Genomic DNA, 27,740 nt, shown 5'->3' on the forward strand with positions numbered 1-27,740 from the left:
TTAAGTGGACAACAGTGAGAAATATCATAAAAAATAATAAAAAGTAGTAAATATTTATAGAGAGAAAGTAATTGAAAATTCTAACAATAAAATAAATACACGCATGGAAGAAGAGTTATTATATAACAACCATGTTTTAGCTCAAAATCATTTTTTATTTATTTACAGGAAGATTGTTGAGCTCAAATTTCTTATTTAATAAATATTCAAAATCTTAAATAAATAAAATATAAATATAATCAAACTTATATATTAATTATTTAATATCTATATCTTTATACAAAGTGACCTGTTTTTAATCATTTCACATCGTTTCTCACTGAGATTTCTATTCTTTATTAAATTGAAATTATTTTTTTGATGTAATAAAATTAATTGTATAATTTATATCTACTAATATCTTTCTAATCCTTAACTAAAAAATAATTATTTAATTTTTACCAATTTAATAATTTTTTTTATTTTTTATAAATTATATTTGCAAAATCGTGATATATGCAGTGTTCAAAAGTATACAATTCCACTTGATAACCTATTGTTGATGTAAACAAAGCAACTACAAGAAGAAAAAAAACACCATAACTAAAGCCCGCGTAATGACTAATATTAGTTATTGGAAAGCAACATTCTTAAAAAAAAAAACATAAAATAATTCATTGGTGACTCAAATAGTTCAAATGACATCAACCATCACACCAATAGATGGATAAATGAGTGGAAGACACCACTCACAAGTTGTTTGGAATATCTTCAATAACCACCAACAACATGCTTAAACCACTGTAATTTTATAGAAAAACCTTATTAGGAGAACATGAGTGCTAGTATGGATAGAAATAAGAAAAAATGTATTTTCAAAATGAAAATTTTTCATTTGATGTTTTTTTTTTAGTTTAAATATCGTAGCATTGTGATAATTTTTTTTATATTGTTATTATACGAGTTTGAAAGGTCTTAATGTTATCTTTATCTCGTCATGTTACTTTTGATATTTGATATCAAGTGGATGAGATATACCTGCAAAATGTATTTCGATATTTAAATTAATATTCAGGACACGATGATTGAGAGTAATAAATATTGTTCGATACATATCATTGTCTTTGTTTGTGTACATATCTCAATTTTGTATGGTATATATATGTATTGACTTCTTTTTGTCACTGTGTAAATTTGTTCAAGGTTTTCCGATAAATATAAAATTTAAGGAAGAAAACTTAAAAATCATTTATGCTATTAGTGATTTTAGAGTGTGTCTATAGACACAATTGTGTTAGTTGTGAAGGTATTATAGTTGTTTGATTACAAGTTTAAAAATAATGATATTTGTTGGGTTATAAAATTGCATTATATAATTATATCTATGGTAAAAAAACTAAACACGTTATAAATATATAATTTTGTCAACCAATAATCTAAAGAAGTTTTTAAAAAAGAGACACCTTCTTCTATCACTAATATAAATTGAAATTAATTATAGCTGTTTGTGCTTCTTAGTCAGGGGGTTAAAGTTTCAATAATCCATAAAAGTTTTAAGTCAAACAAGACTTATTAATTACTTGTCGTTATTATAATTGGAATGCAAGAATACACTCTTTTTTTACTCATACAATTTTTTATTGACAATAAACAACTTGGAGATTGAAATTAAAAAAATATATCGACTTTTATTGGTTTCTTACTTTCAAGTAATCAGAAATGATTTTACCAATTAGTTTTGAAATAATTATAAAAGTAAATAATTAATATTTGCATAAGTCTTGGTCAATTTAATCAAAGCATATTTCTGGTTGTAATATAATTTTATTTATATTGAATTAAATTGATCATATAATATATAATAAACTAAGAACTATAACATTTAATTTTATGTAACTAACATTATATTTATTATTATATTGTGGAAAATTCAAGAAACAATAAAATCTTTTTGTGGCAACTAGTCAGTGCTCTTGCTACCATACTTTGGCATTTGAACCGGTGGTTTCTTGTTCCTTGCCATCAGAACCTTCCTCGCATGTTAACACACTTCACCCAGAAAGTTAAAGAAGATTCGCGTTTTCTTTTCTTATTTTCCCTTGGGAGCATTTTCTGCTTATTATTTGCATTATTATTTCTTTTCCCCGGTAATCGAAATCTGCAATTCACAATTATCTTTCTACCAACTACCTTTGCTGTGGTCTCCATATCTAGGGCTTCGAGTCCTCGTTGAAATCTCTCTCATTGCAGATTTACCACAGCTTCGCCTACTTCGATTGTTTTCTCTGCTTCTCTTTCTTTCTTTATTTATCATATTTTGAAAGTTAGGGCGTGAATTGGGCGGAGCCGCGTGGAAAGGAAATCGAATAAACATGTTTTTCAGCGGCGATTCCTCTACTCGTAAGCGTGTTGATTTAGGCGGTCGCAGTTCGAAGGAACGGGACAGAAAGAATCTTCTTGAACAGACGCGATTAGAGCGGAACCGGCGCTTGTGGTTGCGCCAGCAGAACTCTTCTGCACTCAAGATTCAGGTTTGGTTTCTCTGCTTCCGCATGCTTTTGATTCCACTGGTTGTAATCACTACGAAATAACTCTAATTCAATAGTCTAGTTAGTTACTGTGAAGTGTACCTCAGGTGGATCTACTATGCGAAAACAATTGAATTGAACTTTTATGTTTCTTTGCTTATTTATTTTGCAGCTATTTTTGCATTTTAATGCCTTGATTCTTGTAGTGAGAATTTGTTGTTGAAACTTGTGTTAAGCTGGCTGTGGCAATTTCAATTGCTGTTTTTGGAGTCTTAGGTGTGTACTTTTAAGTGTTTCAGATTGTTGAGGGTGTTTTTGAGATGGGATGATGGGTGTTCTGGCTTTCAGCCTAGCTATACACGCATAATTTCATTAGGAATCAGTAATAGTGACTTGAGCTGTTTTGAGTGGTCATGCAAAGCTAACTGCTGATTGAATATCATCATCATCATTATTATTATTTTGAAGAAGAATTTTACGAAGATAGGAGATAAAATACACCAGGAGGAGGATAGGGAGTCCTCCTATAACAATAATGAAAAAAATACTAGCTTATATTACCAACATGTACATATAAGTTCTTTCAACTCCTTGCTTATTGGTGATAACAATTTCCTTGAAATCTCTGAGCAGAGGGACGGAGAAAAGCCGTAAACTCATTCCCATTCCTTAATTAGATATGATGGTAATGGAAATAGACTACATTTTGGACATTCTTATCTGTTAGAATTACAAAACTATTCACGAGCCTACCTTTTAACAACAACACACTCCTACTGCATTCACTAGAGGAACAAAAGCACCTCACTGCCAAAAAATCAGAGATTCTCATTCTTCCCCTAATTTTGAAGCCTATGATGGGAAGTTGGTCCAAATTGTTCTAAAAATAAAATTTGCCTTAAAAAATGTCACAGCAAAAGTACTTAGTATTATTTAACACACACACATATGATTTATTCCTTAAATAGAAAATAGTCAGTAAAAACTAAATTTAAAACATATCAATCAAAAGTATATCTTTTACTTAATTTTTCTATCTCAATTCATTTAGTAGTTTGTCCTAAATTAATTGTAGGCCGTTTTTCTTTATAAAAAATATGTTTATTATTTTATGTGGTATTTTATTTTTAAATTTATTTAATAAATTATATATATTGTTTTATTGCATGGTTTTAATATGTTTAATAATTTAAAATAAGTAAAAATTAATACAGTAAGTAATAAAGTCAGCTTTTTGCTCAACTTTAAAATAGAATGTAAGTATTCTTTTCTTCATTTGTACCAAACTTGCTGCCATCAAAACTTTAATGTTCTCTTCAATGAAAGAAAGTGTAAACAACTAAAATATCAAATAAGTTTAATTTGTTTTTAATAAGTAGCCATGGGTACATATGATTGATGAAATGCAACTATAATACTTGTCAAGAATCATGTTGGATCTGAAAGCTACACGATCTAGAGGAAGTCAAGTGTTTTGTGTGGTTAGTGGTGCATGATGATATTGGGCATGAAGAGTGCAAAATTCACTCGACAAATGTGCTTGTTCTATGGAAGTCTGCCTGATAACAATAAATAAAATATTCTTGTCCCACTAGGCAAGCTCGGTTTCATGGATCACACCATTTTGCTCTACTGAAACCAAATTTGTAGGGATATTGCTTACCATGAGCTCACACTTGATGACTTCCTCTAGTGTCTTTTTTTATTTTCCTCTCCTCCTTTCATAGGACTAAAGACTGTGCAGTCTACTTTTCTTCACTTGGTCTTCTCGTGACCTTCTTTTTATATGGCCAAATCACCCTAATCAATTTTCTATTATTCTTCTATCAATTAGTTATACACAAATCCCTTCTCATATATGATAGTTCTATATATTTTCCTCTCTTGTGTGGTCGCACATCTATCTTAACTTTTTTCATTTTTATTACTTTCACTTTTCTCCCATGCTGTTTTCAACATTCACTAGTTAGACTAGCTGTTGAGTTTGGTAGTATTGTGCAATCACAAATAACCCCATATATCATTCTCCATTTTATCCAATCCTCATGTCTCCTGTGTGACATCCTTGTTGATTTCTCCATCTTTTTGTATTATAAACTTATAAACTTGTGGAATGGCATCTTTTGCTTTCAAGTCATATTCCTCGAGTATTACTAAAATTGCAATCCCTATGATCTATGTTATTCCTACCTAAGTGAAAATACTTTGTTTCCAAAGACTCTCAAAAATTCAACTTAATGCAGGATTTGCTGAATGTGTGTCAAAAAGTCAAAGATTCTCTATTTATAATGATCAAGAATGCAAAATAAGGAAAAAAAAAGAAGGGTAATAAGGGATGTAATTCCTGATCTCGAGCTATACATATTTCCCCGGAGTATCTAATCATATCTTGAATATTAGCCATGCATATTTTTCAAGTTATAGAGTATCATATCTCTAACATTCCCCATCAAGATGGATATATATCATGAGTTAAACTTGTTACAGTGTATCATATCTTTAACACTCATCTCTTCAATTTCAAATTTGATTATTAATTGTTCTCCTTGGCCAAGTTCAATGATCATTGAGGAAATAAATGTGTAGTTGTTTCACAGTTACAATGATATGGCATATAAACTGACTGAATCAATTAATCATACATTGCACTGCATATAGAATGATTTCAGCTTTGAAGATTTTGTTTACAATATTTTGCCATGGTATTTAACAATTCTCTTCAAAATTTAAATTCAATTTGACTTTATGAATTGGGTTGAATGCCTGTTGAATGATGCCATGCTATGTACTTTGCTTAAGAAAAAAAGTTTATGCAATCATAGATCATTGTTTATTTAAATTTTATTGTGTTTAGTGCCCATCATTTTTATGGTTCTAGGAAATTTGTTTTATAAAATTATAAATCAATTTTTAACGCTTACATCTATGGGAAATAAGCATTTCACATTTCCTAACTTTAAAGCTTAGGCCCCTAGAATATGGTTTCATATGTGCTATAAATGTCTATTACTGGAAAGATACATCTATGATGAGTGTTAATCCATCTTTCATGAGCATCTTGCAAATTGTTCACTGATTCTTGCTACAGAAATGCTTCAGAGGGAGAAAAGTTGTCAGAGCAGAACAGTCTAAACTACGAGAGAAATTCCTTAGCATCTATGGGAAGAACTGCCAGAATTTAGACAGGTGAATTTGGATTTTTATCTCTGAATTGTTGCATGAAATCTATTTACTTCCTTCCACTCAGTTTCTATAAAAATTATTATTGATGTATTTAGTATGATACCCAAACTCTGCACTGTTAAAACTGAAGTTAATGCCATTTTATTTGCATTCAGGAATGCTTTTGGTCCAGATTCTGATTTCCTCCGTCAGTTCCTCTATTTCTTTAATGCAGAAAATATTGAAGATTTTTTAATTCTTGTGCAAATTTGCCGATTGCTTCAACAGTTTGTTCGAGAGAGTGGTAATTTTTAATCAGAGTTCCTTTTGTCGTGGATTTTGTAGTTTATTTCATGTATATTTTATTAGGTTTTTAGCAAGATTCTGCAAGCTGGAATGTTTATTTCTTTTTCGTTTAATACTTCAACCACCAAAAGAAGATCTGTTTAACAGAACAATGCAAACCAATCCTTGTCTGACTAAGTGGACTCAATTACATGGGGAAACCAACCAAGGCCATCAAGCACTATAAACAACCTGTATTTTAATAAAACAATTCATAACAAGGTCTCTTTTATTAGTTTCTCTGAAAATTGTGAGTTTATCTCTTTCACTTTTAAGTGGATTATCTTTCATTTGACCCGTCATATGTATCTTTTATAGATCACATATATGCAGCACATTATTACTGTATCTTTAATCTTCGTTCTAAATATATTTTTTTAAAATTTTATTATGATTATTATTAGTGTTATTATTCTAAATATTTTTTATCCTGTTAATAATAATAATAATAATAATAATAATAATAATAATAATAATAATAAATATAATAATAGAAGAAGAAGAAAAAGAAGAAGAATGGGTTTTGTGGTTGGGGTGGGTGGGAGATTATCAGGTCACAAGAGTTGTATTACCGATTATGGGTCTTTGCTTCCTGCACTGTACATATTGCTTCTCCACTGCCAACAAGCCCTTTGCTGTTGGAATGAGGAAGAATGTATTTTGGAACCTTCATTCCGAAATATTTCAAGATTATCCATTCCAAAATGGGAGAGAGTGCATTCGAGAACCCTCATTTTGGATGTTAAAATGTTGTTCCTGATTGCATATTTTGAAGTTATGCTTTTATTACTTTCTGAAATGTCCATTCCAGGATAGTTTTTATGCCTGAACTTATTTCTTCACCCTTTGTGTAACATCCCACTAACAGTTATATTACTACTAATCATCACAAGATAATATAAACATATAAATAATATTCACATTACATTTTAAAGTTGCTTCAAAATAACTTTTATCCGCATAGGGATTTATAAATATATACATATCCCAAGAAAAAAAATCAAACAAAATATAAATTCTTTTCCCTCTCCTCAACATATTTCTGTTGAGATTCTTCTCTTGAAATATCATGTGCTCCTGTGTAACACTTTATCATCACAATTTGAAAATGAGACGCAAAAACACAAAACATGGTAAGCAAATGTTTTAAAATCTCACATGTATAAATCATTTACTTTAATTTGTACGTTTTCTCTCCAAACAATTATGTGGATGATTTGTGAATTTTTCATTTCTCTCAATGAATTCTTTTTCATGGACAAAAAAAGTGATAGTATAAAATCCTACCCCATGGCTGATGCTACATCTATTGTTAGTCATGTAAGAATAAGAATAGTATTAGTACCATGAACTATACTTTCTGTTCTTGAAAGCACTTGCATATAAGATATTATGGAAATTACTTTTGCTAAAGATGTTGAAGGATGTATTTATTTCATTTTTTGTACTTATTTTCTCCCAAATGAAGTCTGGTTTTATATAAAAATGTGGTTATATTTGAGACAGCACGGTAAGGAGAATGCAATTGACAACTTAGTCCCAGTTTTTTTGTTTGTTCCTGCATGTCTTTTGTAAGCCTAATCATGATTCATGGAGTCTGACTAAGTATGTAGACATAGAGACCCGAATATGTCATTCTTTATTTTTGCTGCATGCAACTGATCTAATATATTTCAATCTGTTTTTCTTGTTAGGACAAAAGCTGTATTTTTTTATTGTTGATATATGCCTCTGCATCCTTGCTGTATCTGCAAGTTTTATGGTTGGGAATGGAACTTTATGTGTAGTATTAAAATGTATGCAACAGGGGATGTTGTCCAACTTTTTGCTGCTGAGGAGTACTCGTCCAGGTGTGCTTTGGTGAACTATCGAGTGAAGCAATTTGTATATACTTGTATTCGTGCTGTACATCATAATAGGTTGGTTTCATTTGTTTAAAATTCATTATTTTTGGGCCTTTGACTTTTCTAAATTTTCTTGCTGGTTTCTATTTTCTTTTTAGTTTATTATTGTTTTGCATTGGATTCTAAGTTTCATGTTATTATTAAATAATACTACCTCCTTATATGCTTTATAGAAGAAATAAACAATTAATTGATTAACATCGATGAAAATTGCTTAGTTAGTTTCAATTTTAATTAATAATGTCGTGAATTTTAATATAGTTTAAAAAATAACCAGAGAATTGAATGGTTTAAGTCGTGATCATATTTATCAACACTATTGTAATTCAAGAGATAACTTTTCTCTAATGGTTGTAACTTATATGGTTAATAGACCAATGAATGCATCCACTTGTATGGGCAATAGACGTCTCATTATTAGACTTTGCAACAAATTAAGGGTATAAAATTTAATTCATATAATTAGGATAACAAAAAATTACACCCATTTGTTTCCCATATAGAGGACTGGGCATAGTATTAGTTAATTTCTTCTGTTTCATTTGTAGTATTTTTTAGGTGGTCAGCAGATTAAAGTCAGAAAAATGGTTATATTTATACTTTTTTTTTTGGGGTATGAATGAATTCTTCAAATGGTTTTTTATTTAGACTGGACCTGTATTCCTGAGTTTAATTGCTTCAATTAGAATGCCATTAGAAGTGGTGGCTGACTAGTGAATATGAATTTGAAATGGGTTATAGCCTATAGGCTGTGGAGGATCTTGTCAATACTTTGTGCTATTTTCTTTTATATATTGTCTTTTGTTAAAGACTTAATACTCATGTTGTTCCTTCTCCTTATACCCTTAGCTTTTGGGGGAGTTAGTTTATGACATGGGATCAAGGTCTCTATGATCATTTCGATTCTTGCACCCTCTGTCCATAATTAAGTTTATTTTAAGAACAAATGACAGATGCACATAATTAAATGGGCTTGTGCATTTATCATGGTTAAAGCCCAAATAAAATGGTTCACATGAGAGGGAAACCTTTTTATTTTTTTCATTAATAACTTAGTTTTGGGAGAGTTCATTTTATTAGTGAGAAAATTGAGGCTGTTTGATGGGTAGCAGTGTTTTTTTGGGAGAGTTTGAATGCAAGTTTCTACTGCTGTTTTTCAGTTGATTCTCAAATTCTCTAAGCGTTTTTTTTATTATGTGATTTATTATAGAGGGCAGAGAAAAAACAGAGGTAGGGGGAGGATAGAAAATCTCCAAGGAAGTTAAAAGAAAAAGGTAAAGGACAAAAGACAATTAAAGAAGATAAAAAACGCACCATGTTTGCTCAGACTATACATATCTGAGACCAGAACTTACAGAAATCATTTGAAGATCACCATAAGGGATCTGTAAACACCATCCTACCCACTTACATATCTATAAGCATTGATATACTCCCTAACCCCTGGATGAAGGATGTGGTACATAATGCTATTAGATTTTGTTCCCTTTATTTATTTTCTTAGCAGAGCAATATTGTTAAGTGTATTTAATCAATTCCTCAAAAAGCTTAAGTTGTTGGCTGTGTTAGACAAAGATCGCATGAAGTGTTTTATATCTAACATGGCTTTCATGCCTTTGACTTAAAGCAGGGACAACACACTGATCCTCTCTACCTTGTGTTGTAATTTACGTCTATTTAGAAAAGTGGGAACGTCAAAGAATTGAACTCTAGACCACATAATCACATGGTCTAAGGATCCAAGAGTTCTGGTCAAGTGAAAGTTCCAAGAATTTTAGCTTTTTAAGGATCATGGATCAATTAGTTTTTATAAATTCCTTTCAACGCAGGTTCTTAATAACTAAAAATTTTCATATTTGTAACAATTTCTATTACATGCTTTCTTGATTTCTCTCTTTTGTATGTTTTATTTCTAATTTTTAAATAGATATGGCTAAACTATAGGAAAGAGAGAGTTATTGAACTGAAACTGTGTTTTTGTACAACAGAAATTCTTTTTTTATATTGAGAAGAATATGAAATCAATACAATAAATACAAGCAATTTAATATCCTTTAATAATAAATATATGATAGGAGAATAAATTAAAACGTTTTTAATATAATATATATAGTGTAGATATTATTAACTATGTTGGATCTAAGTTGTTAAGGAAAAATTCATTTCTCTTTAAAAAGTTGTCACAATAAGATTTTGATTATTATATATTTTAAACACAGGTTATGGTGAACAATGAATTAAACTGGGCTCTGGTTTGGGTTTGGCTTGTTCCACTTCTACTTCTGTAATAATTAGATATATGGAGTCATCAAGAATGACAAGTATATGTGGTTGAATATTTGGTGATTTGTTTGTATTTCATGACATATCCTGGACATTTGTGTTGTCATTGTCCTTTTAAAAGGAAGATACATTTTGGCATGGATTTTGATGTTGCTGTATTTTTTTATTTGAAGAATACTTTAAAACCTTGGGTTCATGTTTTAGTCACATTGAATTTTTGTATATCTACATACCTGTTCCTTTGTTTATCTTGGGTACATAAAATTTCATATTTATGATATATATTCATAGGTAGGGACTGGTTTTTGTGTTATCATGCTTATATAGTATTTTTTTTCTGCACAGGTATCACTTGAAGGACCAGCTTTTATTAACTCCGAAGGAATCTAATGCATCGGCTATTCCTTTATTGGAAGTCTTAGTATTGTTGATAGATCTCAAACTGCCATGGAGCTGTAAGATAGTAGCATGTCTGTCTAAAAACAATGCATTTAGTCTACTTAGAGAGATTATTCTTACAGGAAAGGTAACATTGCAATTCTTTTTTTTTTTAGTTTTTATTTCTTGGCACCCTACAAAATCATCCTCATCTAGTGCCATATTAAGGTCAAAGAACAAGTTAAGATATCTTGGTTAACATATTTATCTTTTAATTTTCTTCATCAGTAATTATCCTAATATGTAAATATGTTCGTCAAAGTGTATTTTGTAATGCTTCCTATTCTTTATATTGTGTGTGGGAGCATTTGTTATCCTTGATACCGGTCTCATTTGAAGTTTTCTTGATGTCTAAGGAAGACTCTTTTAATAATAAACAACTAATCTCACGTGGTTGATTTTGAAAATGTGTTCCTTCAATGTTATAATGCAGTGTTTATTTTGGACTTGGCCTGACATGTGACGTGGCTTGACTCTCAAAAACGGCCACAGTTTTTATCAAAGATGATGTTTCATGGATTTATAGGAGAAACTAAGGGTTTTTACCAAAGATTTTAGTGGAGACAAACTTTGGATTTCACCCACTTTTTATTTGATCAGACCTTATTTTTCCACTCTTACTCCTTTTGATTGTGGTTTCTTGTCCCTTCAATGCAAACCATCTGACCAGAGCTCCCATCTATGTTTGTGGCCAACCCATGACACTCCAGTGGAGTTTCTGGCCCACTCGTATACACTCTGGAACACTGGAACATTGTTCTCTCTTCTTCTCTCTGTTCACATCCTTTGGTGTGTGTTCTGCTCATGTCAAAGAGGGGTCATGTTTTGTTTTATATTTTTTCTTTCATCATTACACTTAGAAATGTAAACTCCCTGTGTAGTTTTTTCTTTATTTCTTTAATGTTACTTGGATTGTTGCTGCTATTGAGCATATAAAATATTAGACAATGGTCATCCTACCATCTGCTATCTCATTTTTGGAGTTAGCCACCCCGCATTGCTATCTGGGATAATGATGATTATACAAATGATATTTAGTTTTATTATGTATTATGGTCTAGTCTCGTGGACCTATTTTAGGGTGCAAAGTTCTTCCAGTGCCTGTTTTTCTTCTTCTTTAAAATGACTTAAACCTAAAACCAAGCGTAAGGGGAATGAGGTGGCTCCTTGCTACTCACCAACAAGCATTGGTGAAATTTAGTATATTATTTAAAGGTGTAAGTGGGTATGGGTCGCATTGATTGTATTTCTCCTCTACGGATTGGATCATTGGTTTGTTTTAGTTCGGTTGAGTTCAAGTTCAATTTATCCTTACTGATTATGGTTGGTACGGGTTGATGTTTTCCAGACCGATCAAACCCAAAATGAACCAAAATACATATCACTGATTTTCAACACAAATTCTATGCAGAAATGTGGGAAAATGTTTAAGGTTATCTTATAATTTTTAATTTGTAAACAAATTTTAGAATTCAGTTATTAGTTATTTTTAATTGGTGGTAGTGGTGCATATATAAAATAACATGTTAGAGGCAAAGATAAAATGAAGTTACAATGAGTACACACCTGCCTAGAAGTACAAAGTAGATATTGATAGAGTCAGCTTCTAGATGCTAGGCAGAAGATAACCTTTTCTTTTCCAATAGGTGGGACTGAGCAAGGGCAGTAATGTAGTTTATTTATGGATTAATTTCATTTTTTTTGTTATAGAAAGCTTCCTTGTGCTCTAGAGGCTGCCAGACAGTCATTCCTCTTGTAAGGCCACGGTAGAATATGTCCTTCATGGGACCCCAAAATTCATAATGCACTTGTATTAAGATCAAAGCTTTTTTTATATTATTAATGAAAGTTATTAATATGTTTGAAGAAACTTCCATGCAGTGTATTGCATATGTTTGTGTTATAGTTCTTTGTGTGATTATTATTAATATTTGATGAATTCTGAGCTAAAGGATCAAATGTACAGTTAAATCTTATATTCCATCCACGTCATAATTCTAATCAGACTGCTTCTAGTTTTGTTATTTCGTATGATATTCATTTTATCTGTTATACCATGCTTTACTTGAACCCATAAACTACCTAAATGATCTACTGCAGGATAATGCTGAAAATTGTATTTACAGTGAAAAAGGATCATCATTGGAGCGTGTGCTTACTGTTCTAATATGCCACATTGGTCAGAAGCCATGTATCTGTTCACCAACTGATCCAGTATATAGCTTCTCATCACAGATCCTTACAATTCCTTTCTTGTGGCATGTTTTTCCAAACTTAAAACAGGTATACATTGTACTAACCTATTTGATGGACATCCTTTTCTCTGTAATAAGATGGGATTAAAGAGGTATTGTTCATCAAAGATGTTTATCTGTTCTGTAATATAAGGGGGAACTGAAATCCAGATTGATGTCATAGTGTTTAAAGGATCTATTCATTTCACACAGAAACCATGTATGATGATGATGAAATTCTTGGAAATCACTGAAAGAAATTTTACTCAGTAATTTAAACTCCTTTTATTTCTCCCTGTTGAAATACAGAAAATTAAATAATTCTATAAGTACGAACAGACATTCTAAATTCTCTTTGTGTGGATGGATCTTCAATACCTATATAGAGCACAACCCTGTTAACCAAAACTGAAGGAAAAGGTCAACATGCCATTCATAATTCAAGTAAAAGGACCATATGGAAAGACAAAATCTTTATTATGTGTTTAGGGTCTCTGCATGCTAATTTAAAAATCTGGGGGATTGGGGGATCACCTGAACTGACTAGAAATAAAGTTATCTCTATTTTTTTGCTTGTGTCTTTGTCTTTTCATATCTCCAGCCTTCATGCTGAATTTTCCTTGGCATGTTGGTTAATGTTTTACGACTATTTTTTTCTACTTGCTTTCACCTTGAAAAGTCTTGTGAGAAGTTGGATTATTTTTTTCTACTTAGGTTTTTGCAAAACAGGGCCTGGGCCAACATTATGTTCATCGGATGGCAACATGGTTACCAAATCTGATTAGTTCTCTTCCCAATGATATATCAGATGAATTTCCTACCTATGCCTGTCTTCTTGGAAATATATTAGAAATTGGTGGAATTGCTTTGTCTCGACCTGACTGTTCCTTTGATATGGTAAGGAGACTACAATTGCCATTTGTTAGTGTTATTCTAATATTTAATTTTATATTGCTTTGTGTAGCTTAGAAAATGGATTTTAAGCCTAAATCAACCTAAAAAATTTGCTCATAAGGTGAGATTTGTATTCACTAATACACTATAATTTGGTCATATCCGTCTTTGATGTGAGATTTGCAACACATATCCTCATGTCGAGAACTAGACATTTTGAGCATGGGACTAAATATTTTTGTGGTACTAGGTATTTGTGGGTGGTCCAAAAGCTAGTTTGTCTATTAATTTATTACAAACTTTGATTTGATTGGGTATACCAGATGTGATATTTTTTTCCTATAAATTTATAGTTGTGTTGCTTAAACTCTACACCTATTGTGCTTTTGGGCCTTGAACATTTTTATTCGATTTGATTGAAATGTGGATACTTTAGGTAAATGATAAACATAGAAAAGATGAATAATCTTAATAAGTAGTATTCTTTTGTTGAATATAATTGAGTATCTTAATGCCTTATAAGCAATCTTCGTGGTTGAATGTAGTTGAATGAACTTAAAATTATTTGCTTTAAAGAACAGAAGGAACCTCTGATTGGTGAGTATGTGCTTAATTAGGTATATGCATACCAGTGAATAGTAAATACAAAGCTCATATTTTAACGCATTAAAGATGTAAATAGTAGAAAAATTAAAGGTCCTAATATTTCAGTGTAAGCATAAGATAGAAAATTCTAAACAAGTATTTGTGGTCAAGATAGACTAGTAGGAAAAGGTCAATTTATTAAATATATATTCACTGGCCTTCTTTTAAAACATCATTTCATTTAAATTCAAATTGAAATTATTAATCTAGACTTATTTCTTTTATTTTTGCTAATTGTCAAACTTTTCATTGTGTTATAAATGGTGAGGCACTTAGTTTACAGCCAAAGGAGCTCATGTAATGCTTTAGAAACAATTACAATGAAGACACGTAACTTTTAATCAATATATTATAAGTCTTAATAATTTGATTCTGCTTTAACAACTGACCATATGTATAAATGTTAAACTTCTTTGTAACACAAATTTTGGAAATTACTCAAAAACACATTTTTTCTTGCTAAGCTTGGTTGTTTAGGAAGAAGGAGGAAGCACTAACAGATTGAAGAAGATTTACAGGCTTTGTGGATTAGGGCCGTTAGGCTATGCATTCATCTACCATTATGTTTAAACTTTTAACCATCTTCAAATCATTCTGCACAAAGCTTTGTCTTTAGATATGGCTGTGAAAGTGTATCTTTAAGTTTTTTTTTTATGGGGGCTTAGGGTTGGTGGTTTCAATCTTTAATGAGAATGAAGTTAGAAAGTTATTCTTAAAACCTAAGTTGATTTGTGTTTGTTTTGTATGCAGGCTATAGACCTTGCTTCTGTTACGACATTTTTGCTGGAATCATATCCATCTCCGACAAGATCTGATGGTAGAGAGAGTATGATTTCTGATTAGACCTTCAAGCTTTTCTTATTAAAGATACTATTTTCTTTATGAAATTTTATTGACAAATATCATCTTTCTTCTCTTTAAAAGAAGGAAGAATGTATTGTTAATTTGGTGAGAGTATTTCTGAATTTTTTGTTCATTATCATAAGGTACAATTACATCTATATATACATACATACTCCTAAAGAGACAGTTAGGCAATAACCTAGCCCTTTAATCCAGGAAATAACCTAACCCTTTAATCAAGGATGGATCACGTTTCCCAATATAAACAATTCTCAATATATACACATATACATTAATGTTTGGAAGGAAGAAGGCAATTACATTTCATGCAACAATATCTAAAAAGCCAAAAGGGGGAATAAAGAGTCAACCTCAGGTGTCTGATAAATTTAATTAATTAGTCTATAATCTGTTTGCATATTAGTTATAGAAACTAACTTAAAGCAAGTAGAAACCGTAGGCGAAATATTGACACTCCATATTGCAATTTGTCATGACCCAACAAAGATTAAGTTATTATTAGGTGAAGGGACATGAATGGTTTTCTATTACTTCTGTAACATCACAGCCTAGTTTTACCTGCAAACACTGAGTGTATAATTAGAAACTGCAAAAGAGTGGAAGGACACACTTTTTTTAGAACCCCAAGCAAAGTAATCTATCATACAGAAGTCAACTTACTATGCAATAATAAGTGTGCAACTTTTTCTATGTTAGATTTGAGCATAAACTCTGAAGCCTGGTTACTATATTTAATCATAATTATTATTTTTATTTTTTTGTGTGTATGGGAGATGGTTCTCTCTCTTTACCGTTTGTTTCTAAGCTGTGTAGTTTTAATTCCAGACTCTAAAATTGCTGAGGATGAAATGACTGGCGAAGATGAAGTCATGGAAGTAGTTTTGGATAGGAAATTGATTCAACAAATCTCTAATGCCATAGATACTCGCTTCCTTCTTCAACTGGTATACCATCTTGCAAATGATTTCTGTATCAAGTGTCAAAAAAAAATTCTCTACCATTTATTTTGAAAAATTGATGAATTTTGATTTTTGTCACATGCAGATAAATATATTATTTAGAGATTTTTCATCTGCCAATGATTCAGATCGTGAGCCAGAGGAGAGGGAGGTGGCAGCTGTTGGTGCAGTTTGTGGATTTTTACATGTTATCTTCAACACATTGCCTCTTGAAAAGATTATGACTGTACTTGCCTACAGAACTGAACTTGTTCCTATTCTTTGGAATTTTATGAAACGGTGCCATGAAAACAAAAAATGGTCATCCTTGTCTGAACGGTTATCATACCTCTCTGGCGATGCACCAGGTTGGCTGTTGCCGCTTTCTGTATTCTGTCCTGTTTACAAGTAAGAATCTTTTATACTATTGACTTGTTTAATAAATGCTTGTGTTGATGCACGAATTGTAGTTTCTGCACACTTTTAGTATTTCATTTAATCATAACCTGTTCTTCTTTAATCAGGCATATGCTCATGATAGTTGATAATGAGGAATATTATGAGCAGGAGAAACCACTATCACTGAAGGATATTAGAAGTCTTATCATTCTGCTAAGGCAGGTAATGTTATGGAATGGAATGCCTGTTATTTTAGTGAGACAAGTTGTTGAGAGTTCAGAGATTGAAATCTGTAGTTCCGAGGGAGAGGGAATTCATTCACAGATTGTTAAAATGAAAAATAAAATCTTTCTTGCTCTCTAATCATAAACAAGGTGTGTCAAATTTTTTCGAAGGATGTCTACCAATGTCATGCCAAAAATGTCAAAAACATCCCTAAAGTTTTAGTGCAATGCCCCTTACAAATGTAACCTGCTTTGAAGTAGCAACTAGTTTTTGAAGTTTGTTATTTCTGCAGGTGCTGTGGCAGCTATTGTGGGTGAATCATACCACGTCTGCTAATTTGGTAAAATCTGTTCCAGTCAGCACAGCAATTAAAAAGCAGTTCGAAGCCATTCAGCAGAGGGTTAGCATTGTAGTCTCTGAGCTTCTGTCCCAGGTAGAACAACAGAAACAATAGTTTCATGTTTCCTCTCTGTTGAACTTGGAAGATTTCATGATATTATGATGTTTTATCAAGGGCATCACTTGATACTTTACATTATAATGGGTTTATATGTTTGTGGCTTCTATAGTACTATGCTATAACTATTTCTGGGGAGTTTCAGAGAAACTGGACAGCCTTACTGCACTTTTATTCTTTTTTTCCCTTATCGAATAATTTTTCTTATTCCATTTTGAAGGGTATCTAATATTTTCTGTAGTGGTGCTTTCATTCCTTTTTCACTAATAAATAACCTCTGGTAAAATGATATATCATTTGTTTCTATTAAAAAGGAATGGCAATATCTTTTTTTCTATTAATTACAAGGAATATTTAGAGGTTATCCGTACTCTTCTAATACTTATTCAAGTTACAATTTCTTTGATGCCTCTTTCCTAAAAAGGGCATCTGCACTACTAATAACCTTATGCATCTGAAGGTTCTTTTATCTTTTTCCTAATTTACGTTTTCCCCCCATAGCTGCAAGATTGGAACAACAGACGACAGTTTACATCTCCCAGTGACTTTCATGCTGATGGGGTGAATGACTACTTTATCTCTCAGGTATTTCCTATACAATTGATATTTAGGGGAATATGCACAGAAACATGATTTGTTAGTTGTGCAACTTTTTTCTGCAGGCTGTTATAGAAAATACTCGAGCAAATGAAATTTTGAAGCAGGCTCCTTTCTTGATACCATTTACTAGCAGGGCTAAAATTTTCACTGTAAGAATCTCACTAAATTCTGATATTATTCAGATATGGGTTATTTTTGTATTACAGAATTACAGTTGATGATAATGAGCAGCTTTGGAGTTTCAGCATATCATATGTTTCCGATGTGTTTTCATAAACTAGCTGTTGTCTATTTATTGTTTCATCAGTCTCAACTAGCTGCTGCAAGGCAAAGACATGGATCTCAGGCTGTTTTTACTAGAAACCGGTTCAAAATACGTCGGAATCATATTTTGGAAGATGCCTACAATCAAATGAGTCAGCTGTCAGAAGATGACCTCCGAGGACTGGTAAGGCATGCTAATGTTTACTAACCATTTTCTCCCTGGTCTTGAGGACTTGTAAGTCATCCTTCAATTAAATTTTCAGATTCGTGTGGCTTTTGTTAATGAATTTGGAGTTGAAGAGGCAGGAATAGATGGAGGTGGAATATTTAAAGATTTCATGGAGAACATCACACGTGCTGCATTTGATGTGCAATATGGATTATTTAAGGTCATATGACATTATCCACTGTTTATGTTTTATGTTTCTTAACGTATAACAACTGCTAGATATAAAACCATTTTTGTACTTTGCCTAAAAGCGTAAGCTTTTGGAACAGTGCATTCAAGTCATAACCTCCATGATCGTGTGGTCTATAGTTTTGAATTTTATTACTTACATCCTTATAAACTAAAGTTGAATTTAAGCACAAGGTAGGTTTGTTCATCACAAAACTATTCACATATAGCCTAAGCTTTGAGTAGAATTTGTTCTGGATACTGTGTTAGTATTTTCATTTCAACGCAGTTGCCCAACTTGAGCAGCAAATTCAACTTTTAGATATTGTTGCAGTGGGGTGGCTGGTTTGGGGTGTATGGGTGAAGTGTGAAAGACAGGAATTGTAGTGAATAAACTTCACAGTTCATTTTTTTTTAATTTTGAAAATATAACTGCTATTATGCCTAGTAACAACGACCAACTGTTTGTAATGTGTCACTGAAAATATTTAAAAAAAAAATGCTTTTATGTTTTGTAATCTTTGGTTGGACATTGCTTCAGCAAAACACCTGTCTTTATAGCCCTTATGTTTTTACTTTGATTTATTGGTTTAATGGCTATCTGATGTTCCGAACATCATTATATCCAGGAAACAGCAGATCACCTGCTTTATCCTAATCCTGGATCAGGAATGATACATGAACAACATCTCCAATTTTTCCATTTTCTTGGTACTCTTCTTGCAAAGGTATGTTTCTGTCCATTTTCCTCCATCTTTTTAATAAGGTGTCACGACATCCCATATTTTCTTAAAATGGTCAAAATAATCCTTACATGATCTAGGGAATCTTCCTTTTCAGTTCTTTTTAATATATGAAATCAGAGGCTATGCAGCCTTAATATATGGCTAACCTGTTAACATTACCTGTAGTATAGCCCTGCAAACTTCACTCTCCAGATGTCAAGTTCGTAGGTGCAAGAGGGGTGTTTTAAGATTTCCAATAGTGTATAGTAGGAACAGGGCCAAAATACTCCGTATAAGACCTGGTTATTCTCCTCCCTTAGATAGTTTTTTTGGGGTTTAGTTTGGCTCAAGCAATCTGGTATAATGTGGGACCGTGCATAGTGATTGAATCTGCCTAGTGGGTCATTGTTCTGTATCTGTTATTTGTTTGTATGCATTATTTTCTTGTGTGTTTGTTTGATTAGAACAACACCTCACGCTTACAGATTACATTTGCAGGCTATGTTTGAAGGGATTCTGGTTGATTTACCATTTGCTACATTCTTTTTGAGCAAATTGAAACAAAAGTAAGACTTGGTTGTATTGGTTTGTTTGCCTCAGTTATTATTTACCCTATTTAAATTTAGATTGTTCAATGCTCAGATCTTGAGTTTCCATGCATTTGTTCACTTGCTTATGTTTTGTGATTCACAAATGACACTTGGTATTAATGTAATGCAAAAGCTTGTTGTGAATGTATTTATTTCTTGAAATGAATGGGCCTATGTGCTCTTCCCATAGAAGTGGTTTTCTACTACTACATTAAATATTTTTTCTGTTTTTGAAGTTTATTCCTGTGTTTGTGGTGGGTGTCAACCCAATAAATTTTGTTCCTACTCTGTTTAGAAAATAATAAGTGTAGAACATTGAGAGGGTTATATCCATACAGACTGGTAAAGCTTACTTCCTTTATGAAATTAAAAAAAAAAAACAATACAGAGATGTGGAGGAAGGGGAGGGGGTTGAATTTAAACCAATAGGAAAAACTAAAAGATGATTATGATTTAATGGCGACAAAACTGTAGCCCACGGTAAAATCTTAGGTTCAGTTCTTAGGATTGATTATTGATTCAAGGATGTATATTTTCTCTTTAAACAAACTGATTTTAGATATTAATAAGCTGTAATAGCCAATTTCTATGTACTTTCTTGATAACCAAGAGAAGATCTTTGACTACTTCCATTACCAATACACTAGCCTAAATAAACTTCTAGGATTTAGCCTATCAATAGCTTTAACTCCTAATGGGAACTAACTAACATGTTGGCTTGGTTCATTTAGATTAGGCTGTATTTCTACTCCAGTGTCGTTGATTTCCACTAGTTATTAAGGATTAATAGACAATTATAGATCTACTGTTCTAATTTGTTTTATACTATTGTTAACTGGAGAGAACCATGTTTGCGCAGCCAACAAAGTAGTAATTTGGACCTTCATCATCCTGTAAAAGATTTTAGTTACTCATGGAAGCCATAAGAACACAAGAACAAAGGAAACTAGAAAGAGAATTAATTACCTAGCTTTAAACAAAGACACAAGTCTCCTCTTAGAGTTTCTGAAACTTTTTTATATTTAAGGTTTCTAAACAAGGCCTAAAAGTTGAAGGATCCTAAAGAAAACTCGAAATATAAGAAAACATACAGATTTCTAACTGAGCCCTAGTGAAAACGTCCTAATTAATTTTTGGATGTTCCCCAAGTATCATGTAGTCAAGGGTTATGATGATTGACTTCCTATTTTCTTCCTGCATACGATTCAAATTACCTTGGATCCTTTATAAAGGTTGAAATTTTCTTTCCTATATAGAAAATAAACAAGAAAAATTACATGAACCAATAAGATAAAGCCATGCAAATTACTAAGTAAACATGCCTGTGCTAGGAATATGTAGAAAAAGAAAGAGAAATTATTGCTAATTTGATATGCATTAGTTCTATGAGAGGTTTGTGCTTTAGTGCTATAAGAAGCTATACTTCTTGCTTTCTTATGCCTTTATTTTCCGGTTGTATCAGGCACAACTATTTAAATGACTTGCCTTCCCTGGATCCAGAATTATATCGTCATCTTATTTTTCTTAAGGTAATATCTCCTCTTTGGCTTTCATTTCCTGGCATCTATTTCATTATTGAGAAAACTCTACTAAAATTAATTTAGGTACGCTAGTTATTACTGGATTGAACAAGGTTTCTTGCAAATAAAATAACAGCTTAAGCTCGTATGCAAGCTATAAAAAACTAATAGCACTATATATAGGTTACATAATTTTTTTTTAATTAACACTCACGTTTTGATGGCCCTGTGTTGAATTGATATGCACTAAAAAAAATTCAATGTTAAAAACAAATATTGTCAAATTCTAGTTTCAATGTTGGAATGAAAGAAGGGGGGTTTAAGATCAAATGTAACAATTCATCATTCATAAACATATTGTCATACTTGCATATGTATGATCAAACAACATAAAATCAACATTGGAATAGAAGGGGGGATCATAGCATGAGTGTTATACATGTTTGGACTACCACAAATATTAATGTAACTAGTCCTACCATATATACGTGATATACTACCCATAGATACATAATATATTTTAGCACTATGTTGTCCTTGGATTAAGAACTATGGGTGGGGATTTTGTAACACAATTGCTTTTGAATTAATGAAAGATTGCTTGTAGGAAAGCCTTGATTTTCTCGGTGAGTGTGTCAATATTTTCCCACTGATTCTTCTTTGACTAACAGCATTATGAGGGTGACATTTCGGAGTTGGAACTATATTTTGTTATAGTAAACAACGAATACGGAGAGCAAACAGAAGAGGAGCTACTTCCAGGCGGAAAGAACACCCGTGTTACTAATGAGAATGTCATTACTTTTATTCATCTTGTAGCCAATCATCGCTTGAATTTTCAGGTAAAGTAAGGCCTACTTTGAATAAAGTTCTCAATTAACACTCATAAGAGAAAAAATAAATGAATAGGTAAAATCAATTTATGCTTGTTAACCTTTTTATATGATCTCTTTTCTAAAAGTTGAGTGCATAAAACGTTTTTGGTTTAGTTTATGGGAAATTTTGATTCATTTGACCTATCTTTCTTGTACCAGAACTGTCTATAAGAAAAATAATTAACCAAACAAGGCTTAATTTTTTTTAATTTAAATTGCATCTCAGAGTGACTATAATTATGCATCAAATATATTAAAAATAACTATCTTTTTTAGATACGTCAACAAAGTTCTCATTTCCTGAGAGGATTTCAGCAACTTATTCAAAAGGATTGGATTGATATGTTCAATGAGCATGAACTTCAGGTTTCCTTCTATCTTGACCGACTTTCAGGCATCTAAAGCTATGGTTTTTTTTCATTTGAATTCTTATTCTTGCATTGTGATCTTATTGGTTTGATAAACAATTATCGTTTTCTCCTACATGCCATAATTTACGCCTGACTCTTGCTACAAATTTATGTTCTTCATGATTGATAATTATAAAGTGAAAAGTACGCCTTGACTTTGTTATATTTGCTTCTATGTTTTGATTTTCTTAAAAAGTGACTTTAAGCCTATTTAACTTTATAGAACTAGTCTCGTGAATGAGGTTTGTTCCTAGTTATATACTATAATTTGATCCTATTTCTAGTTAATGGGAGATCTTCAACACACCCCCTCATACCATACTCCCATATCAAGTGTGTGATTCAATATTTGTGGGTGGTCCAATAGATACAACCCACTCTGCTCCTTAGCAATCAGAATTGTCTTCCCTGTGGCAAGGTTTTGAAATACAAGGGGAGAAAAAAGTTACTCAACAATTTTAATCTTTCGTTAGCTTTTGTATAGAAAGAAGGCTATTGGTCAATTTTGGGACTTATAAGACATCCTTTAGTACATTAGAGATGATTTTAAAGTTATATTTATGGATTCGCATATGGGCACACTATCACCATTTAGCAATGTTGTTCAACAGTTTGGTATGACTCGCAATGAAGCATATCATTCATCTTTTTACCATCGCTCGAGTGCTAGGTGTATCTATCTTGTAGTATATGTTGATGACACTGTTCTTACAGACAGTGATCATCGTGGCATCTTACAACTAAAACATTACCTTTGTCAACACTTTTAGACCAAAGATCTTGACAAACTCAAATATTTCTTAGGGATTGAGATAGCACAATCTAATACTGTTATCTCTAAAAAAAGAAATGCATTGGATATTTTGGAGGAAACTAGGTTGATAAATTCAAAATTTGTTGATACACCCATGGATCCCAATGCCAAACTTCTACCCTATCAAGGGGAGCCTCTCTCAGATCCTAAGTACAAAAATTAGTTGGAAAATTAAACAATCTTGTTGTTAGTCGTCTTGATATTTCCTTTACCATCAGTGTGGTGAGCCAATTTCTTAATTTCCCTTGTGAGGACCATTGGAATGTAGTCATTTGTATACTAAAATGCATTAAAGGCTCTCCTAAAAAAGATTTGTTATATGGTCACAATAACCATACTAAAGTCATTTGTTATTCAGATGCTGATTCATCTGACAGAAGATCAACTTTCGGATATTGTGTCTCCATTGATGATAACTTGATCTCTTGGAAGAGCAAGAAACAAAGTGTTGTGGCGAGATATAATGCAAAAGCAGAGCTATGGCCTCAGCTACTTGTGAGCTTATTTGGCTTAAACAATTACTTTAAAAATTGCATTTTGGAGAGGTTAATCAAATGACACTTATATGTGATAATCAAGTTGCTCTTCATATTAGCTCAAATCCATTTTTCCATGAAAGGACCAAATATATTGAGATTGATTGTCATTTTATTCGAGAAAATATTGTATCGGAAGATGTCAAGATTGAGTTTGTTAATTCAAATAATTTATTAACAGATATTTTTACTGAATGCTTTTGTGGTCCAAGGATTGATTATATTTATAAGAAGCTGAGTATATCCGAGGTCAGTTTTATGAAATTGAGTTTGACCTCAAGTTCAAACTCTTAAGAGGTATGAAGTGCATTCCAAATGATATCATTGTGTTGTAACTAATAGTCCACAATTAGTTGCGACCTCTTCAATGGCTTCCTTAATGGTAGTCTCAAGGGTCCTATTTAGTCCCATAGTAGCTAGATATATAACTTAAAATAAAGCATATAAAGTTTAGGAAGTGCTGATGTTAAAGTCAGTTTTATTAATCTGAGTTTGGTCTTAAGTTCAAACTCTTAAGGTATGAAGTGCATTCGAAATGATATCATTGTGTTGTAACTAATAGTTTTCTATTAGTTGTGTGACCTCTTTGATGACTTCCTTAGTGGTAGTCTCAGGGGTCCTCTTTAGTCCCACATTAGCTAGATATATAACTTAAAATAAAACATTTGAATTAGGAAGTGCCAACGTTATAGTTGGTTTTATGAAATTGAGTTTGGTCTTAAGTTCAAACTCTTAAGAGGTATATAGTGCATTCCAAATCATATCATTGTGTTGTAACTATAGCCATAGTTTTTTGTGAACATGTGGTAGTCGAAAGGCTTGGTCTTTTAGTACACTTATTTGTTGATGAACTTCAATATTTTGTTGAAATTTTTTATATATATTGTTCAACTGCCAATTTTCCTGGATTCGGTTTTCAACTAATTCATGTTTTCTCTAGAATCTGTAATTTGTCTCAATGTAATTCAGTACTGAACTTGCTTCACAGTATTGTTTTCCATAGCTTTTGATATCAGGTTCACTTGACAGCTTGGATGTTGATGATTTGCGGCAGCATACAAACTATGCAGGAGGCTATCATAGTGTAAGCATCTGGTATTTTTGTGAGGATTTAGTCAGTAATGCAAAAGCAAGAAACATTCAAGTGATACACTAACTGAAAAACTTTTCGAGATTGTTCTTTTGCTTAGGGTTTTTTTTCTATGATTATTTGTTGGATTTTGAAGATAGATAAGATGGAGATTGTAGAAACTGAGAGACATGTAGTCTTTTATTGATGTATAAATCAATCACGGAGTTACTCAGCCTAGGAACCAGTACCCATTTAAGGCCTATTTGTATAAATTATTCTATAAACACTTACTACAAAAGAAAATAAAGAAGGAAAAATGAAAAGAAAAAAAAAATCTGCAAATTAAATTAATTTATGCATATGTTAATTTGTAGAAGTTTCATATAAAATGTTTCTTTTTAGTCGTTATTCCTTTTCCTAACTATAAATGTCCATGGAGAAACATATCTAAAGAAACCCTTAATTTATGAAGTGAACACATAATATGGTTGCCAAATTCTTCCCATCTCCACTCAATTAACTCAATCCTAAATCAGCTCCTTTAAATTCAACCGGCTCATAAACAGTGAAGCTTTTATTTTTGCATTTTAACTCTGTAAGGTGAGTACTTTCCGTTGGAAGAATATTTTTGGAGTTCTGATGAGCATGGGTTTGCCATTCAGCAATGGATCAAATTTGATTCTCATTCTAAGGGTCTTGGTCAAACAAAGGGAACGATTTCTGTGGAAGTGTGTGTAGTCTTTTCAACCTTCCAACTTTTGAGTATAGCATTTGATTGATGCTTAATTATGTGATTTTTAAGGTCGGCTCATGCTAAACCAATTACTGGATCTGGTTATGTTTATATCTTCTGGTTGCTGTTGCACTGAAACTTCCTCCAACTTGGTTTTCTCTTTCCTCCACGTTGGAGGATATCTGTGCTCTTCCAAATTTTACCTTCTACATAAAAGGGATGTTTGCTGATCTTGTAGCTTATGTTTGTTTTTTTTTTCCATCTATCTAGGGTAAAATATCAGTAGTCTGGATGTTTTTTAGCATTTGAACCATTTTGGTTTATCAGTTTTCTTTTTTTTGTTTGTTTGTTTGTTTGACTTGTGAATTCTGACTTGTGTTTTCATCTGATAGGAGCATTATGTTATTGAGATGTTCTGGGAAGTTCTCAAAGGCTTTTCATTAGAAAACAAGAAAAACTTTTTGAAGTAAGATGCACACCGCAATAAGATTTATTTGCTCTTTTTATGTCATGTTAGTATGAGATAAAAATTTATTATCCTTACAGGTTTGTGACAGGTTGCTCTCGGGGACCATTGCTAGGATTCCGATATCTTGAACCTTTGTTTTGCATACAAAGGTATGCTTTGATTGTATTAAATATTTTCTCCACTTGATCTCTACCAAAGTTGGTATATTTTACAGACAAAAGGATCGTATTGGAATTGTCTGATGTCTCTTATTATAGGGCCGGTGGTAATAGTTCGGAGGAAGCTCTTGACCGATTACCGACATCAGCCACCTGTATGAATTTACTAAAGCTTCCACCTTATAAAAGGTTCGTCATAGTACTTGTCTTTACAGTTTGAAGTGTGTACATGAAAATTTGTTTGTCTCTACCGTTGTAGAGCGGTTAGAAAATTAAAGATGTTTGAACTAATAACACTGACATAAGTAAGGAGAAATTGCGTTTTGTCAATTTATAGTGTATGTGTACCAGATATCTGAAAGTACATAGGAAACACAAATTTAATCGAGAGAATCAGATTCTCTAGATTTAACATTACACCGTCTTGTTGACGCATGAGTGTGTCACGGAAGAATAATGATTTTAGAATTGTAAAAATATCGAAATATAGTCTTAGCAGATTTAAAAATTTGAAAACCTTTTTAGCTGGTCTGAAACCTTATTAGGTAGTTCTTGGATATTAGTTCATTAATAAGATGTTTGTTGTGAATGTCCTTAATGTTTGAGCTTGGACATCAGTCATTATATAAGAACTTCTCTATGATAATAGTTCACGTTAAATTTAATTCAAACATTGTTTCACGTTAAGTTTTCGAGGGAGGGCAGATCTCTGGTTTATGGTTTCCACTTCAGTATTATCATTTCCCTCAATTTTGTCTATGTTACGACTATGAAGACTAAGGTTTTGAGCCACGATAACGGGAACCATTTTTCTTAACTCTAGTCAATATTCATGCATCTTTGCATGATCTTAATTCTCGATAATGTAGCTTGGATTTATTTTATCTGGTGTAAGGTTTTGATGTATTTTGTGTGGCAAACCTACTCACTCATTTTCAATGCAGTAAAGAGCAACTGGAAACCAAATTACTGTATGCCATAAATGCTGACGCTGGCTTCGATTTGAGTTAAAAGGAGGCGCCACTATTTACCGCATCATTTCGTTTCAATAGCATTAGAGGTCCAGTAATATTCTTTACTAGACAAACGCCACAGAACAAGAATATTCAATGTAATGTGAACTGAGGGATAGGAATGCCATGTACATAATATATTCATTTTCATCTTCTCACTGTCAATTTGTCCTTAAATGTAAATATATTTGATGAAAAATAATTACAGTGGGATACTTTTTTGTATCACTAAAGTTGTGTGGAATTAAATTATTCCGGAACGAACCCAA

At 32.1% G+C, this 27,740-nt stretch overlaps 1 protein-coding gene across 4 annotated transcripts; it reads left to right on the top strand.

Annotated features, from left to right (window-relative positions):
* The first annotated feature begins 1,889 nt into the window (after positions 1–1,889).
* Positions 1,890–27,704, top strand: UPL6 (ubiquitin protein ligase 6). Of its 4 annotated transcripts, none has more exons than XM_068639887.2 (26): positions 1,890–2,510; positions 5,596–5,693; positions 5,846–5,973; positions 7,822–7,933; positions 10,547–10,727; positions 12,740–12,922; positions 13,588–13,770; positions 15,163–15,238; positions 16,102–16,220; positions 16,321–16,622; positions 16,739–16,835; positions 17,131–17,271; positions 17,797–17,880; positions 17,958–18,044; positions 18,203–18,343; positions 18,423–18,548; positions 19,186–19,284; positions 19,780–19,847; positions 21,334–21,400; positions 22,063–22,233; positions 22,543–22,632; positions 25,030–25,110; positions 26,224–26,297; positions 26,378–26,449; positions 26,558–26,647; positions 27,403–27,704. In XM_068639887.2, exons 1-26 carry the CDS (start codon positions 2,352–2,354, stop codon positions 27,467–27,469), a joined length of 3,096 nt encoding a protein of 1,031 aa, XP_068495988.1. In that variant the 5' UTR covers positions 1,890–2,351; the 3' UTR covers positions 27,470–27,704. The 4 variants fall into 4 exon arrangements, 2 of the variants coding, with proteins under 2 accessions (XP_068495988.1, XP_090159295.1); XR_016521380.1 differs by having other exon boundaries at positions 1,955–2,510; positions 12,766–12,922; positions 23,849–25,110; XM_090303169.1 differs by having other exon boundaries at positions 1,955–2,510; positions 12,766–12,922.
* Positions 27,705–27,740: the final 36 nt, after the last annotated feature.

The sequence above is a fragment of the Phaseolus vulgaris genome, chromosome 6 (genome assembly GCF_051622355.1).
Source record: "Phaseolus vulgaris cultivar YP4 chromosome 6, ASM5162235v1, whole genome shotgun sequence".
NCBI classification, from domain to species: Eukaryota; Viridiplantae; Streptophyta; class Magnoliopsida; order Fabales; family Fabaceae; genus Phaseolus; species Phaseolus vulgaris.

Excerpts from the sequence above, each read along its gene's own strand:
- UPL6 (XM_068639887.2), top strand. The coding sequence starts at position 2,352 with ATGTTTTTCAGCGGCGATTCCTCTACTCGTAAGCGTGTTGATTTAGGC. Across the intron at positions 18,549-19,185 it reads TGCAATATGGATTATTTAAG|GAAACAGCAGATCACCTGCT; the intron begins GTCATATGACAT and ends CATTATATCCAG. Across the intron at positions 22,234-22,542 it reads ATCATCGCTTGAATTTTCAG|ATACGTCAACAAAGTTCTCA; the intron begins GTAAAGTAAGGC and ends TATCTTTTTTAG.